This window comes from Corylus avellana, chromosome ca3, assembly GCF_901000735.1.
Source record: "Corylus avellana chromosome ca3, CavTom2PMs-1.0".
NCBI lineage: Eukaryota > Viridiplantae > Streptophyta > Magnoliopsida > Fagales > Betulaceae > Corylus > Corylus avellana.
Window position 1 is genome coordinate 30024300 of NC_081543.1, and position 17999 is coordinate 30042298.

General features: G+C 34.9%; 3 protein-coding genes across 3 annotated transcripts; 2 read left to right on the forward strand and 1 right to left on the reverse strand.

Moving 5' to 3' along the window:
• The first annotated feature begins 1814 nt into the window (after positions 1-1814).
• On the forward strand, positions 1815-3740 carry LOC132174391 (uncharacterized). The gene has a single exon (XM_059586053.1). It carries the CDS (start codon positions 1815-1817, stop codon positions 3738-3740), a length of 1926 nt encoding a protein of 641 aa, XP_059442036.1.
• Positions 3741-6640: 2900 nt separating this feature from the next.
• LOC132175851 (uncharacterized) lies at positions 6641-9438 on the forward strand. Its single transcript, XM_059587921.1, has 2 exons — positions 6641-9026; positions 9159-9438. The coding sequence occupies exon 1, from the start codon at positions 7109-7111 to the stop codon at positions 8963-8965; it is 1857 nt and encodes a 618-aa protein (XP_059443904.1). The 5' UTR covers positions 6641-7108; the 3' UTR covers positions 8966-9026; positions 9159-9438.
• A 746-nt stretch (positions 9439-10184) lies between these two features.
• LOC132175505 (cellulose synthase-like protein G3) lies at positions 10185-15153 on the reverse strand. The gene is made up of 6 exons (XM_059587478.1): positions 14502-15153; positions 13349-13498; positions 12977-13096; positions 12267-12710; positions 10890-11237; positions 10185-10759 (listed from the first exon to the last, which is right to left on the reverse strand). The coding sequence occupies exons 1-6, from the start codon at positions 15096-15098 to the stop codon at positions 10208-10210; spliced, it is 2211 nt and encodes a 736-aa protein (XP_059443461.1). The 5' UTR covers positions 15099-15153; the 3' UTR covers positions 10185-10207.
• Positions 15154-17999: the final 2846 nt, after the last annotated feature.

Below are 17999 nucleotides of genomic sequence, written 5' to 3' on the forward strand. Positions count from 1 at the left end.
ATATAAATCACATCAAAATATACTATCATAATAACCATATATAGTTTTAGTTTTAATCCATATAAATTAAAACATGTTAAGAAATTCTCATATGTTTAATTTAAAATATAAAGAAGTGTAAAGAAAAAATAAAACAGCAAGATGAAAACCTAGAATGAGTTAAAACATAAGATCCTTAATTTTAATTTAAGCACACTAAAAATAAAATCATCGTAAGTCACACAAACAAACAAACAAACAAAGAACACATATAATATTGAAATTAGTTAAAGCATAAGACCCTTAATTTTAATTTAATCTATATAAATTAAAACATGTTAAAATATTTATAAACATAGGAGTAGCTTAAAATGAAAATATGCATAAAGAAAAAAAAAAATAGCAAAAAGAAAAAAAAATACCAATCAATTTTTTTAAATTACAATATCAAAAACAAAAATATGTTAATTCTAAGAAACCCCAAAGGATTAAACTTAAAAAAGAAAAAAGAAAAAAAAAAATCACTCGAAGGAGACTTGTCCCTCTCTACTTTTTATAAGAATGCTTTATATCTAGTGGTTGTTTCTATTGTCTGAAGGAACAAGATTGTGGAGCTGTAGACCATGAGAAACTTTAGGTGTGACAGGAAATTTAAAACTTTTGAAGATTTTTTTTGTTTTTGTTTTTTGAGTAATGCTATAAACATTCATAAATGCTTTTTAAGATTATTATTGAATTGTGATGAATAGTCTAAAGAGAAATATAAAGAATTTGGAGGAGGTAACATGGAGACAGTCTTATATTTCAGACTGTTAAGAGACTTGGGCTAAAAACAATTCGATATTTCAAACTATATATATTGAAAGAACGATATCGTTTGGGTCAAAAAAGGTAAGGATTAGCAAGATAATTAATTAAGTTGGAACTTAAGGGTAGTATGGGAAGTAAGTAGGGAGGAAGATAGGTGTAAAGTACGTGGGTTTAAAGCTTTTTTCATCAATAAATCTGGCTAATTCTCACGTCAATAGCTAGGGAACAGCTGGAGAGAACTTTGATTTCTGTCCATATATCATCTTATCGCAAATCTGAATTCTAATTCCACCTCTCCCTCTAGGTTGTGTGGTTTGAGTGTAAGAGAGAGGGTGAGAGAGATGCCGTGCTATAACTCTGAATTCCACCACTTGGCCTACAGAGAAGAGTTGAAAAAAGATGGTGAGAAGAAACTTCTTTAATTGAAAGAGTAAATAAATTGTAGACTCACGGCTATTTTTAGAATCTTTATTATGATATTATGTTAAATTATTTTTATTTAAAAAATTTTAATTAATAAGAATATATAAATTAATATTTTAATACATTAAATTTAATGGAAAATGGGGTGATAAGGTGTAATATGATGTCGATACGTACCACACATTGCTACACAAGAATGGATAATGTCTGATCTGATCTCCATATGTCAGATACCACAAATTTCTACACAAGAATCAATGGATAAGGTCTTTGTATTTGACTTTGCAGAACTCTTTGTTGAAACTGTGGCTCAATATATAATGGATGATAAAACTTTTTGGATCGAATTTGCCCTCTACATTCTAAATTAATTATTTCAACATCTTACGGAGAAAGGTAAAGATAGGGAATATAATTATATTGGAACCGAAGGGTAGTATGGGAAGTGAGTCGGAATGAAGGGTAGTTAGGGGATACCTGTCCCAGCGTTTTGCTAATTTCATCCTCATATATATATATATCATATTTATCCTAAATCTCAATTCTGACCATCTCTCCCTCTCGGTTGTGTGCTTTGAGTAGTCTGAGAGATCTTGCGAGAGATGCCGTGCTATCATGACAGGTGGCATCCTAACCACCACTTGATTTACAGAGAAGAGCTGAAAAGAGATGGTGAGGAGGAGGAGGAGGAGGAGGAGAAGAAGAAAGCTGTTTGCTCGTGGTGCCACAAACCAATATGGGGTTCCTTTTACAGTTGCGTCGAATGTTGTAACCAACCTGTTCACGTGTCGTCCTATGAGCATTGCTTGGACTTCACAGAAAAGCTGGAAAATGATGGCAACAAGAAAGTTTGTTGCTTCGGATGCGACGAACCAGTATTGGGTGCCGCCTACAAATGCTCCATCTCCGAATGCAGCTTTCTAATTCATAAATCATGCACTGAGCTATCTTATCATATAAACCACCATTTGCACCCAAACCATACTCTTTCTCTCCAAACGCTAAACAAAAATCGTTGTGATACTTGTTGTAGATCTCATGATAGATCTTTCTTTTACCGTTGTACTTCGTGCAGCTTCAAACTTGACATCAAATGTGCTCATAACCCTTTGTCAGTTAATCCTAACGACTGCCATCAACATGAATTCTTCTCTCTCGGGAGGCGGATTCAGTTCAATTGCGATGCTTGTGGAGAGGAAATCACGAACCTCGCCTACAAAGTATGTAGTATTTGCAAGCTCTTGGTTCACTATAGATGTGCTGAAATTCCACGAAAAGTCAAAATTAAGCTACACAATCACATCCTCAATCTCATCTATTCTCTTCCTGAAATCAAGAAGCATGACGACACATTCTGTAGAATCTGCTATGAAAAGGTGAATATACAGTATGCAGCTTATTATTGTCAAGAATGTAGTTATATTTTCCATACGGAATGCTTAAGACGTTTTAGGAATATGTACGGGGAGTTGCCTACAACTAGTGAGTCGGTGCCCAATAAATCTGTTGGTCATGCAACTCATTTGATCAAGGCGCTCAATCAAGCAGAGGATGAAGGACCTCACCTTGGGGAGATTCAACATTTTAGTCATCAACAACATAAGTTAATCATCTATAGTGGTGAGATCAAGAATGATATGCTTTGTCAAGGGTGTATGGAATTGATCATTTCGGCCCCGTTTTACGGCTGTGTGGAATGTAACTTCTTTATCCATACTCGATGTACTAAACTTCCCACAAGGATTGAGCAACACCGACTCGATCTATTTCACACACTCACCCTCCTCCCACGGGCATCTACCAAGAGTGGCGTGTTCTTTTGTGATATCTGTTCTCGTCATCATCATGGCTTCACCTACGAATGCAACACATGTTTTGGGGGCAAAACCCTTGACGTTCAATGTGGTTCAATTCCAGAAATCCTTAAACATGAAGGTCATCAACATTCTCTTTACCTTGCTCTAGATTCTCATCATAGAAAATGCAAAGCTTGTCCTAAGGACAACGAAGAGTATGTATTTGTATGCATTAGTTGCAATTTCATCTTGGGAATCAGATGTGCAAATCTTCCACTAGTAGCGAGGCATAAATATGATACACATCTCCTCAAGCTCACCTACAGTACTACTGTAAAATATTCTGGAGAATATTATTGTCTAATTTGCGAAGAAGAAAGAGATCCGAACCATTGGTTCTATTACTGTGAAGAATGTGACTTCCCTGCTCACCCTGAATGTGTTCTTGAGAAATATCAATGCATGGTGATTGGAAGTACTCACATAAGTGAATATCACCAACATCCTCTCACTTTTGCGAAGATTGATCAAGACTCAAGAAGTACTTATGTAAGTGAATATTACCGGCATCCTTTCTCTTTATTCATGAAGACTGAAAACTCGCCCAAATGTCAGGGCTGTGGGGAGCTATTAGATGGTGTGGCACTAGAATGTTCTCAATGCAAATTCAGTGTCCATCCTCCTAGACCCTACTTTCCTGATTGTTTGTGGAAACTAAGTAATCAGGAATAAGACATGTTTGAGAATGGGGATATGGTATTTCGTTTCTTTTAATTCAATGCGTGTTCATCAAAAACAATTGCTATTCGAACGTAATGGCAATCGCATAGTTGTTCTTTGTTTAAATATTTTCTTTTCTATTCTTGTATAAATCATTTATTCATGGTACTCAAGCATTTCGAATGGCTAGTTTACTGTTTGGTTATGTGGAAATTAATTGTTTCACCTCCCAGCAGAAAAGAATCTTAGTGTTGCTTCTGTGAAGGCTGCTGGCAAGCTTTTTAATGGATCCATACTTGTTGTAAATGTATCAATTGGCTAAAATGCATACTAGTTATATTATGGCATTTGATATGGCTTTCTTCTCCATGATGTTTTTGGAGCTGAAACTTGCTTTGCATTCTAAATTAGAGTTTTATCCAGTCCTTTTGGGGATCTAATGTAATTTCTTTCTTGTAGCTTTTGCAAAGCATGAATTGCTTTGAGTTTCCTACGTTTCAAACCACCATTTTTTTTTGGATAATTTGAATATGGTCTCAAAAATGGGTTACATATATATATATTTTTTTTCCTTAATTGAACTATGGTGGTTTTTATTGGATTTGTTACTTGCATGGGTGGATTTCAAAATCTGTATTCTATCAGATTGTTGGAAGGATCATGGAAATTAAGGATATCTCCATTATATATGCTTACTATTGAGTAATAGCTTTTTAGATTACTATTGACTTTTGTAATGGATAGTTTAAAGAGAAATATAAAAAATCTGGAGGTGGTAACATGGAGATAGTCTTATATTTCATACTATTAAGAAACTTGGGCTAAAAACAATTCGATATTTCAACCTATCGAGATAACGATATCGTTTGGGTCAAAAAAGGATGATAAAGTTTTTGGATCCAAATTGTCCTCTAAATTCTATATTATGGTGATTGGGATGGACCAAAAGGCCCATATCCCAATATGGGCATAACCAAGGCATTGAGAAGGCCCATGGATCTGATGCCAAAGGTTAGTGGGCTGAACTTAGAGAAAACCACCTCAAGTAGGCCTATGACCCATGGCTTTTGCGGATTTAGCAAATCAACAAGGGTAATGGCCAATGCGTGCATCACCTAAAACTGCTGCCCTCTTAGGATTGCAGAACATGGACTTCCATCCCTCACATTGCAGCCGGTAGCCCGTGTTGTAGTCCTCAACCAATGATATATATATATATATATATATAACCCACCTGTGCATTTTACAAAAAAAAAAAAAAATTGTAAATATCATTAAAATTGTCTTGCCACAGATAATAAAGAATTGCAATTATGTAAGATGTGATACTCCAAATTATGAGTGTTGTGAAAGCACTGAAAGGTATTGTATAAGCATGCATTAAGTCTTACAATAAAGAAGCATGTTACTTTGGGATTTTTTTTTTTTATTTTGGGATTTTTCTAAGTGTCAAAAAATTTCGGTAGATTTTTGCTAATATCAGGTATGTTATTTGTTATTGTTTGTTCATTTTATTATGACTTTTTTTTTTTTTTGTTAGATTAATAGTTATCAAAATATGCTAATATTCTTGCAAATAAAAGAAGACTTTTTAATAAAATGGATGATAAGTTTCTTTCAAATAATCTAGTTGTCTATATTGCCAAGAGCTTCAATATAGATTTGATACATGATAATTTTATTTCTCTACGAAAGTGTGACATGTAATTCTAGACACTTTATATTTTGTATTTTTATTTATTTTTTATTAGTATTTATATGTTAACTTACTAATATTTCAATTATGACATATTTATGAAGTCAAGTAGATATATTTTTTTTGTGTAGTATTATTAACTGCATGTATTCAATCATTAGTTGCAAGGCTCAGTGATACGCATCAAAGACAGTACATCATCAAAGCCACATAGAAATTAAGCCCAAAAACAATTATAATATATTCTTCTTGAGATATTCCAGTAAAAGTAACAAAAAAAAAAAAAATGGAACCAAAGACTTTAGGCTAAAAGTCCCTCTCCCTGTCCATGTCCAAAAGAGTTGCTTTCCACATCAAACCATTTACGTACTATAAAGGTTTGTGGCTGCCGCCTGCCAGTCTTTAACTTTTTCTTTTATCTTCTTGCTTTTTTGGCATCAGTTCCACTTTAACTTTTTCCCTCACTTGTCCGTTTATGTAGACTTTTTGTCATTATAATATATTATTGTTGAATATAATGACACAATTACACATAACATCAATATGTAGTTTTAGTTTTAATTCATATAAATTAAAATATGTTAAAAAATTCTCTTATGTTTAATTTAAAATATAAAGAAGTGTAAAGAAAGAAGAAAACAACAAGAAAGAAAACCTAGGATGAGTTAAAACACCCTTAATTTTAGCTAAGCACATTAAAATATACGTAAAAATCATAGTAAATCACAAAAAAAAAAAAAAAAACATAAAATATTGAAATTAGTTAAAACATCAGACTCTTAATTTTAATTTAATCCATATAAATTAAAACATGTTAAAATATTTATTCTCATAGGAGTAGTTTAAAATGAAAATTTGCATAAAGAAAAAAAAATAGCAAAAAGAAAAAATACCAATCAATTTTTTAAAATTACAATATCAAAAAAAAAAATGTTAATTCTAAGAAGCCCCATAGGATTAAAATGACCAAAAAAAAAATCACTTGAAGGATACTTGTCCCTCTCTACTTTTTATAAGCATGCTTTATATCTAGTACTGGTGGTTTCTATTGTCTGAAGGAACAAGATTGTGGGGCTGTGGACCATGAGAAACTGTAGGCGTGACTGGAAATTTAAAACTTGAAGATTTTTTTTTTTTTTTTTTTTTTTTTTTTTTCATTTTTTGGGTAATGCTACAAATATTAATAAATGACTTTTAAGATTACTATTGAATTTGTTATGGATAATTTAGTTTAAAGAGAAATATAAAGAATATATATGGAGGTGGTAACATGGAGATAGTCTTTTTTTTTCAGACTATTAAGAGACTTGGGCTAAAAACAATTCGATATTTCAGACTATTAAGTTTTTGGATCCAAATTGCCCTCTACGTTCTATATTATTTCAACATTTTCCAGAGAAAGGTAAGGATTAGCAAGATAATTATGTTGGAACCGAAGGGTAGTATGGGAAGTAAGTAGGGAGGAAGATAGGTGTAAAGTGTGGGTTTAAAGCTTTTTTCATTAATATTGTTACCTTTTACTAATTTCATCAATAAATCTGGCTAATTCTCACGTCAATAGCTAGGGAACAGCTGGAGAAAACTTTGATTTCTGTCCATATATCATCTTATCGCAAATCTGAATTCTAATTCCACCTCTCCCTCTCGGTTGTGTGGTTTGAGTGTAAGGGAGAGCGTGAGAGAGATGCCTTGCTATCACTCTGAATCCCACCACTTGATCTACAGAGAAGAGTTGAAAAAAGATGGTCATGAGAAGAAACTTCTTTGCTGGTGGTGCCAACAACCAATATGGGGTTCTGTTCACTATTGTGTCGAATGTGGTAATCGCCCCGTTCACAACTACTCATCATCCATCAATCATTGCTTGGACTTCATAGAAGAGCAGGAAAATGAAGACAACACGACAATTGTTTGTGCAGTGTGTGACAACCTAGTATTTGGTGCCGCCTACAGATGCTCTGTCTCCGAATGCAGATTCCTATCTCATAAATTATGCACAGAGCTATCTTATAAGATAAACCACCATCTGCACTCAGACCATACACTTTTTCTCAAAGGGCCAGGTAGAAATCATTGTGATGCTTGTTTTAAGTCTCACCATAATTCTTTGTTTTACGATTGTAATTCTTGTGAATTCCAACTAGACATCAAATGTGCTAACCGCTTGCCAATTAATCCTAATGATTGTCACCATGAGTTCTTTCCCATCCAAAAGCCAATCCAGTTCAATTGCGAAGTTTGTGGAGAAGAAATCAAGAACATCGTCAACCTATGTAGTATCTGTACACTCTTGGTTCACAAAAGATGTGTTGAAATTCCACGCATCGTCCAAATTAAGCTACACAATCACTTTCTCACTCTCACCTACTCTATTCCTGAAATCGAGAAGCATGAGGACATGTTCTGTAGAATGTGTTATGAAAAGGTGAATACAAAATATGCAATTTACTATTGTCACGAATGTAGGTATGTTGCCCATGTGAAATGCGTAAAACGTTTTAGGAATTTGTATGGGGAGTTGTATTTGGACGGGAAGTGGTTTGTAACTAGTGATTCAATGCCCAGCGAATTCGTTGGCCATGCAACTCATTTGATCAAGGCACTCAATCAAGTAGAGGACGAAGGACCTCATCATGAGGAGATTGAACATTTCAGTCATCAACAACATAAGTTAATCCTCACTTATGATCAGGTTAATGATGATATGCTTTGTGAGGGGTGTAAGGAATTCATAATTGCGGTTCCATTTTATAGCTGTATGCAATGCAACTTCTTTATTCATGCTCGATGTACTAAACTTCCCACAAGGATTGAGCAACACCGACTTCACCACTTTCACCCGCTCACCCTCCTCCCACGGGCACCTACCAAGAGTGGCGTGTTCTTTTGTGATATTTGTTCTCGCCATCATCGTGGCTTCACCTACAAATGTGTCCGTCCTGGGTGTTGGGAGGGCACAACCTTTGATGTTCAATGTGGTTCAATTCCGGAAACCCTTAAACACGAAGGTCATCAACATTCTCTTCACCTTCCTCTCGAGCATTCTAATAATAGAAAATGCAAAGCTTGTCCAAAGGACAACGAGAAGTCTGTATTTGTATGCACCAATTGCGATTTTGCCTTGGGAATCAGATGTGCAAATCTTCCACTAGTAGCAAGGCATAGATATGATACACATCTTCTCAAGCTCACTTACAGTACCATTATAAAAGATTCTGGAGAATATTATTGTCTAATTTGCGAAGAGGAAAGAAACCCAAACCACTGGTTTTATTACTGTAAAGAATGCAATTTCACTGCTCACCCTGAATGTGTTATTAGGAACGATCCATGCATCATGATTGGAAATACTTATATAAGTGAATATCATGCGCATCCGCTCACTTTTGTCCAAAAGACTGAACACTCTTCATGTAAGGGCTGTATGAAGCTACTTAATGACGTGGCCCTAGAATGTAGTCAATGCAAATTTAGTGTCCACCTTCCTAGGCCTTACTTCCCTGATTGTTTGTGGATGCTAAGTGAATGGGGAAGGAGGTAGAGTGCTGTATAAAGAGAACTGGTCTCACGTGGAGCATCTTGGTCTTCAATCTTCTAATGAGGTTGGCAGCTTCTGTCCCATCAACCCCTCGTATATTGTAAAAGATTGGTTTAATTTATATATTGCCCTCATACATTTTTTTGGGTTAAACTAACTATAATTGTTTTGTATTTTATTAATTTTTGAATCATAGGAAGCAAAGCTGGTTTTTGGAGGCGCTGAGGGCAAGGAATGAACATCTATATACTGATGGTTATATGAAGAATCTCCCACTTCTCCATTTATGAGTAGATTGCTGTCATTGTATACCCGACCGTAGTCTACATATGAATTCAAATGATTCCAACTCTTTTTTGCTTGTATAGTTATCCTTACTACCTAGTGGAAACTTGGCAGTGCCTTATTCTTACCATATCTTTTTTGTTAATTATTTTGGGAGAATTTTTTATGGCTAATCTTCAAGTTTATGCATCTATAGCAGCAGAGTTTTAGTGGCTTTTACTACTATTGTTTTCAAAAACCAGACCAATATCCCCTTATTAATTTCCTCTTACGAGAAAATGTGGGACATAAAATTATTATAGCTTCAAAAATAGAAAACATAGATGACATATCCACAATGGGAAAAAGGAAAAGAGAGACACACCAATAGACCCTACCCCACTAATCCTAAAATTTCTTCAAAGTAGCTAAAGAAACAAGTTTATATCAATCAAATTTCAGCCTTACATGACACTAAATAGCATTTCTAATGGTTCCTCTATTAGAGTACTTTCTTTCCTCACTGAGGAATATGAGATTTCCTTCGAAGAAGTTCCAGATTAGTGCAAGAGGAGTCCAAAGTAAACGACAGTAGGGGAAATATCCTTAAAAATAGGTCCAGTCCAAATAAATTTAATTGCTTAATTAATATTATAACGCTTTCTTTTATGCGTGAGCTCAAACTTTTCCTTAATAAATAACGCTCATAGCGTAAAATTTTTAATTGAAATGAGATGTCAATTACATAAATAGGATTCAAACTCAAAATTTTTGTTATGATACCATATTAAATTACTGGCTATCTCAAAAGCTTAAGTTAATTAGAAAATATAAATTTAATCATTTAATTAATATTCTAATTTTTCTTATGATTGTAATTCACTAATTTTCATGAACACATACTAAAACAATTTATTCAATCAATAGTAACAATAAACATAGTATAGAATATAGAGAATAGGAAAAGCAAAGTTCATAATTTCAGTCCCTCAAAGCAATAGAAGCTGCAGCAAGAAGACCACATGCCAGAAATGTTGAGATTATGGCAATTCTAACAGGCATCCTTCCTTTATCACCTCTCAACACCATGGCTTCATAAATTGGCAAGGAATTCACCACCACAAAGCCTGCTATGAACATCTGCAGAAACATTCCCTCCAATTGTCTGCCTCTGAAAACCAGCAAAAACAGCCCCCAAACAAAAGACACCAAGTTGATGATTGCTGCAGTTGTTAGAGACACAAACATGGGAGATGGAACTCCAAACTCAAACACCCCTTGCTCGTATCTTCTGCTCTGTTCATCGTCAACCACTTTGCTTGTCACATTGAAGCCTTGTGTGGAGATGCCGAAGGACTTGAGAAAGAACTCTGTGGATCCAAACAAGTAGCATGTGACTCCTCTTATCATCCATAATCTCTGATCATTCCACCATCTTTGGATTGTTCCATCAAATAAGATAAACTCAAACAAATCCTGTCCGTAGGCTCCTATGAAAAGAAATACATACAATAGGAACCATGGCTCTGATACCTGCAAGATATTAATAATTAAAGAACATGATAAATGTTAAATATTAATTAAATAATTAAATTTTTTTCTTTTTTCTTTTTTATTAGTTTAGTTTTCTAAAATAAATAAGTGCAAGTACATATATATATACCATTGGGAATATGGTAATTCCATTGAGGAGAGCAAGTTGAGGGAGGAAGGCGTAGATGGTGATTGGGATGGACCAAAAGGGCCACATCCCATTATGGGCATAAGCAAGGCCCATGAGAAGACCCATGGATCTGATGCCGAAGGTTAGTGGGCTGAACTTAGAGAAAAGCATCTCAAGTAGGCCAATGGCCCATCGCTTTTGCTGATTTAGCAAATCAACAAGGGTAATGGGTGCATCACCCAAAAATGCTGCCCTCCTAGGATTGCAGAATATGGACTTCCATCCCTCACATTGCAACCGATAGCCGGTGTTGTAGTCCTCGATCAATGATCCATATCTGAAACCCACCTGTGCATTTTACCAAAAAAAAAAAAAAAAATGTAAAAATGTAAAAATGTATTTTATCATTAAAATTGCCTTGCTACATATATAATTAAAAATTGCAAATTTGTAAGATGTGATACTCCAAATTATGTGCTACAAAAAAAACAAAAAAACTCGAAATTATGAGTGCTGTGAAATGTATTATATAAAGATGCATCAAGTCTAAAGAGGCATGTTACACATCATTCTTTTAACTTTTTTTTTTTTTTTTTGTAAATTTAATGGATCCACCATTAGATTTGTGAACTCATGTGGATTTGACACAATTTCAATGATAAATTTATACATTCACTGTATGAAGATGAGTGAAATATTGAAGAATAATTTTTATCTTTTGAATTAGGATCTCTTATAGTTGATTGTCAAATTGCATGTAATTCAGGTAGTCCCATAGAAATTGAGTTACGGAGCCCAATTGTCACATGCAAGTGGGCTCCACATCCCAAGCTGTTAGAAGTATCCAAATTTCATAAAAATTTGATCAACTCAAGAAAGAAGAGTTGCGAAACCCACCTACTTCGAGCAATGGCAATCAAGACACTACTTCTTTGGGTAGATGAGCCCCACAACCCTATCTTAGATTGCCCAAATTTCACACAATATATATATATATAAAAGAACATTTCTATCCAATGTTCCAACAACACTTCTCTCTATGGGGTTGCCAAATTACAAATACAACAACTTAGATTGCCTATTACAGAAAATCCTTATCCAGATTTCTTTGGGATAGCATGTGAATGTCGTCAAAAGGAATGGTAGGGTTCTCATTTTTTTTTTCATCTAAAAATTTGGTTCCCAAATGATGTGTCACCATCTTATTCCCTTATGCCTTTATTTACTAAAACTAGAGACTACATGATATGGTGACATATCACTTAAGAAACCAAATTTTGGAAAACCTAGCATATTTCTCTATGGCAATTTCCTTCTCAAAGCAAATGGTATACTTGAAACAAAATAAAAAAAGATAACTATAACAAATAAGCTTACCTCAGAACCCCATTTGGTATGGTTCTCATAATTGCAGCCCGCCACCTTATGCGACAATTCAAAAATTGGTTGAGACTGGATAGGTCTGTTCACAATGTGGTATGGTCCCAATTCAGGGATTTCTGGTGACAACAATGTTAAGGGACCTCCAAAGAACACTCGCCGGCGAAAAAAGCACCCCGTTCCGGCATAGTTAGGCCCAGCTAGTCCATCAAAGCCCACCATATTGATTTGAAATAGACGTTTATACTCACAAGCATAGGTGTCATTTTTGTTAATCCCCTTAAAGTGTTGAGGAAATTGAACGTATCCTAATTTGGATTGATCATGAGGATTGAGTAGGTAACATAGCACACGGAGAGGAGTAGAGGGATCATTGGAGTACATGTCGCAATCTAGAGTCAGGATTAATGGAGCATTGGTCATGGCAGCTGAGACCCGAAGCTATATAGTCGCAAAAGAGACATGGATGAGATCTTTTAGTATTCACCTTTTGAATTGTGTATGCAAAATATATAACATGGATGATGATGCGATAAAATTGACTGTCTAAATTGCATCCAACTTGGGCAGCCCTATTGAGTGTGTTACAAGTAGTAGTTGGATCTCACAAGTCACAACCCACCTTTCTTTGGGACTGCCCCAATTGCATTAATTCAAACATCTCAATTGTAAGAAATCTCAATCCGACACTATGCAGGGATGCTTACCAAGACATTAAGGGCTCCAGCTTTAAAATGGTGGGGTGAAATTTTTCTTTTCTCTCTGGAGACATAGATGAGGTTTGGCATCAAATGGCCAGTTATGTCTTTGCTGTTCTCTAGCAAAACCTGATTTTAAAATATTAACTAAATGGTTAAATTTATTGTGTTTGTTATCAGTTTAAACTTTTAAATGATAAAAAGTGATTGAATATGATACAGGAACAAAGATCCTGATTTGAAACATTGTATTTGTAATTCACTTATCATTTCAACATTCTGGACTTCACATTTTTTTAATGATTAAAATTATGTGAAGATATTTTTTCAAATTTCTGTTAATTAGAAAAATATATATACTTCCACATTGAGAATACAAACCTGAATAACAGTGGGATGATTTTGGCGAGTGGATCCATGAGTCCATTTGAGAAATGCTTTGCGATCTTCTTCTCCGGTGATGTACTCATCCCCAACTTTCCCTCTCTCTACAACATTCTCTACCCTGAATTTCATGCTATCATACATCGTCTGTACCATATATATATGAAGTCGCAGAGATTAATTATTATTTAATGTACAGAATCAATAGATAATTATCTAATAGGCTATCAAATTAACAGGGACTTAATTATTATGGTATATGACTATATATAATAATATAAAAAGAATGTTAAATTACCTGAGAAATTTCTTTCAATTTATAGATCAAATAATGCAAGTTCTTATGCAATCAAATCAGACTTGCTTGTATGTGTTAAAGGTTCTAAAAAGTGGAATGACAATGGATTGATCAAAAGTACTCCTCATGTTGTGTTAGCTGCCATTAGCTTCTTTTTTTTTTTTTTTTTTTTTTAGAAAAAGGACTAATTACTTTTAACCCCAATCAAGTTCTCAACTGCCACTCATTTCCACGTTACACTCAACCGTCTTAAAAGTTAAAACTACTATTTCTTGGCAAAAAAATCTCTTCCATTAGGCCAGCTCATTAAGTCAAATGGAATCTCAATCATTGGTATAACAAGGGTTTTTTAGACGTAAAATGTTATAAAAAAATAAAAAATAAAAAACCCTCAAATAAAAAAAAAAAAATACAAAAGAATTGTGGTTGTCGAACTAGCCCTAGAGGTAGGTCTAGCTACCATGCACCCCAAAGTGTGGGGGGTGGTTCGATGTGGCCCCTTTTGTTTGATTTTTTTAATTACTTTAATAAATTTTTCACCGTATTGGTAATTAAGTAAATTTAGTTTCTAAACTAATAATGTTTTTGTTTTTTTTTTTTTTTTTTCATTTCACAATTAAAAAATGCATGTGTGTGGCATGAAAAAGCTGAAATTAGTGTAAAAAAAAAAAAAAAAAAAAAAAGTTGTCTCCAGCAATCTAGCTGAGAGAAGTGATGATTTCCTTGAATCCTCCAACTCATCAAATATATGTGATAATTATAAGGAACCCAAAAACCTTTGCCAAGTAGAGATGAATAGAGAAAATGAAGTAATATTTGTGTGATCGTGAAATGAACTAAAAGGTAAATTACCTTAATCTCCTCAACCTCGGAGCTCCAAGAATTAGTCGAAGCAAAATATTCTTCTGGGCTCCGCTCTACTATATTCTTCTTTCTACAAAACGGCAACCAATGGGTTGCAAACTTAGCAGCCTCCATGAAAGCAAAGAGAGTAAGCTGGGAGCCCCCATCGTCCGACACGTAGACGGAGATCTTCTCCGGTGGATAATCGTACGCCATCACCGATAAGGCCGTGTTTGCCACGCCCATCGGCGGCTCCTTGTAGGGGTCGGCGGTGCATATGAACACGTCAAGTGGAGGGAAATCTGATTCTTCCTTCACGATCTTTCCGAGGTTGTCGGGGAACTCATTACGATATATAGGACGCATGCGATAAGGCTGCATGGCAGCCCACAGGAAAGCGAGAAGAAGATCGGAGATAAGAATGGAGAGGGAGATGAAGAAGGAGGGTAAGGTGGTGGAGTAGATGAGTTTGAATGAACGGTGATAGAGCAAGGCGAGGATGGCACCTGTATAAACTGCAGCAAACACACGATTAAAACCCGTCAGGCGCGACGGCTGAAGGGTGTGAAGGGGAGGTGGGGGGCAAGCTCGGCTGAAAGCCTCCATTATTTTTGGTCCTGCGACTCCTGCTGCCGTATATGATTATTGAGGATGATATGGGGTGCGAGCGACAGTGCAATTGGGTGTTGATTTATAGGCATCTTCACTCTTGCGAGGAATGACAGGTGTGGAGTGGAGGGCTTTGATAGCAGAGCATGCACACGTGTGGAGGAAGTAGTGAATTCTGAGCTATAAACGAAGGGATCCGGCTTACTTTAACTTAAAAAATTAAACGGCTTAGATGTATTGAAAGTTAAGTTAAAAGTGAACGGCTTAGATGTATTGAAAGTTTTTTCAACTTAAAACTTTGTCGTTTTGTAAGAGAGAGACTGAGGCGAAACTGAAACAGATAGCAGGAGATCGAGACAGGACTATGGAACCCGGAGAATGATGTATCTTTTTCCCTCTTGGCTGCCGAGGCATTGAGGGAAAAAGAATCGTACGTTTTCCTCCCTCTTGGCTGCTGAGGCATTGGTGGTTTTTCAATAGTTCTCATGAAGAAAAAAAAAAAAGAATACTTATTATTATAATTTTGTTCTTATTTCTTTGATTTTCTTACTCATCTCCACCGTCCCTTCCGCAGGCCTTCAACAATCCAATTTTTTCTATAGGTCAATTTGGTTGCCCATAGCTTCCTCTACTTCACTCTCTTTCTCTCTCACTGCTTTCTCTTCTCTGTCAAGTTCTTGGTCTCTCTGTTTTCAAGGAGTAACTCAATCGGCTATGAACTATGCCTCATGAAGCGGAGGTCATTAGTTCAAATCCCCCTCCTCCTTCCCCTTGTATGGACATGTCAAAAAAAAAGTTCTTGGTCTCTCTCCCGGGTTCCATAGGCCTCTCTCTCTCTCTCTTAAAAAACGACAAAGTTTTGAGTTAAAAAAACTTTCCCCACATCTGAGCCGTTCACTTTTAATTTAAAACTTTTAATACATCTGAACCGTTTGTTTAATTTTTTAACAGCATGTAGTTTTAAGCCTGATCCCAATTGGAAAATGATTGGATCCGGTTAGGACATTTAGGAGGCAAAAAAAGAATGGTCTGAAAATAAAATGACAATTTTCCCGTTTTAAATTCATTAACTGAAAATGAAAGAGTAGTAGAGAAGATTTGTTTTCTTCTCAATTTAGTCTCTCTCAGAGAAAAAAAAAAAAATCTACTTAATCATTGACGGCTCATTTCTGGCCTGCGAGCTAGCTGTCTCCTTTTTATTAGTCTGAAGGTGATGATTTTTGCTCAAAACAGGGGCAAACCCACGCGTGTGTGTGGGTGGGGGACATTCAAATTTTTCTTAAAATATATAATTTTAGGAATTTATTCTCCAAAAATATTATTTTTGTCCCCTTCAAATATTAATTGTTCCCCCTTAAATTTTGCTTTTGAGTTTTGACCCTCTTTCATCTTGAAAAATCGTAATACCTCAATTTAATTTGTTTTCACAATTTGCTTTTAACCAAAACTCCAAACCTGGTTTCTTTACTCACGTTAAGGATTGAGCTCTGCACGTCTCTCTGATAGCAAAACTCTATGCACATTATATTCTATAGCATCATGTCAAAAGTAACCCAAAGAACTTGGATATCATCTAATTTTCTATATTTTTCCATCTTGCAAAATGCCCTAACTAGTGCTTGGCTTGGGCATCCGCATCATCCATCTTTCATCTATCTTGCTTTTTATTTTCGTTTCTTTTTTATTTTTTCTTGCAAAATGCCCAAGAACCCTACAATAATTGACTAATGAAAACCTGTGCAAGTTAGGTCTTAAACTTTTAGCAATTATTGGGGCCATCATTTTTGGAATTCTTAAAAGGAGAGCTTTGTTTGTTAATCTGCAATGTTTTATGTTCTAATATGTGTTTTTATGATATGAAGTCCCCTTTTGTTTTCTGAAATAAAGTCTATTTTACATAAACACACACACACACACACACACATATATATATATATATATAAATATATATTTATATATATATATATATATATATATATATTTATATATATATATATATATATATATATTTGCAGGTCTTTTGCACTTGTGTTTTGATTAAACTTGGTGTAAATATGATATATAGAGTCGAGGCGAATAATGAAAGGTATGAATAGAACCACTGAAAATTATGAATTCACAACAGATCAGGTGTATTCCACAATGATGAGTTGGTATCAATTATTTATTTGAAGTGACGCAGCACGGATGAAGAATAAAATGAAAATAAATTATTGGTGTCTCACCAATTGAATAAATCTAGCTTCTCACCAGTAGAGTCTCACTACATAAAAGTATAATCACAACTCTTAAAGAGCAAAATAATTGTTTATTTCTCAAACATAATCTGTCAAATACAATTGAAACTTATGCTTATATAGATTAAAACACTAAACTCTAACCCTAATGTGATTGACTTTTGGGCCAAGCCCATTATTAAATACGGACTCTAAAAGCATAAATTAAATATTAAAAACCATTACAAAATAATACTAACTCTAAACTAATATTCTTTCTTCATTCTGCATCATGAAGTCTCTGAAATATTCATGCCTAGAAAGATATTTCTCTTTCTCAAAGTGTTTTTAACGTTATGATCAAAGTTTTTGCTATTGCAGCCACCTACTTGCTTGAAGAATTAGGATCCTCTCCAGTTCATTTGAACCGGATAATATCCAGTTCAAATGAACTAGAGAGGATCTTGTTTCTTGCTTGAAGGGGTGGAGTGACCGTTAAAATGGTACCACATTATCTATAAATGCTAGTGTCCCACGACAGTTGAGCGTTGTGCCAATCAAGTGGCTCCCATTTCTAGAGAAAGTAACTCCATTAACCACGGCCATATATCATATAGGAACAAGATCCTCGATCTCTAGTTCAAATAAACTGGATAATATCCAGGTAGTTATAGTATAGGGT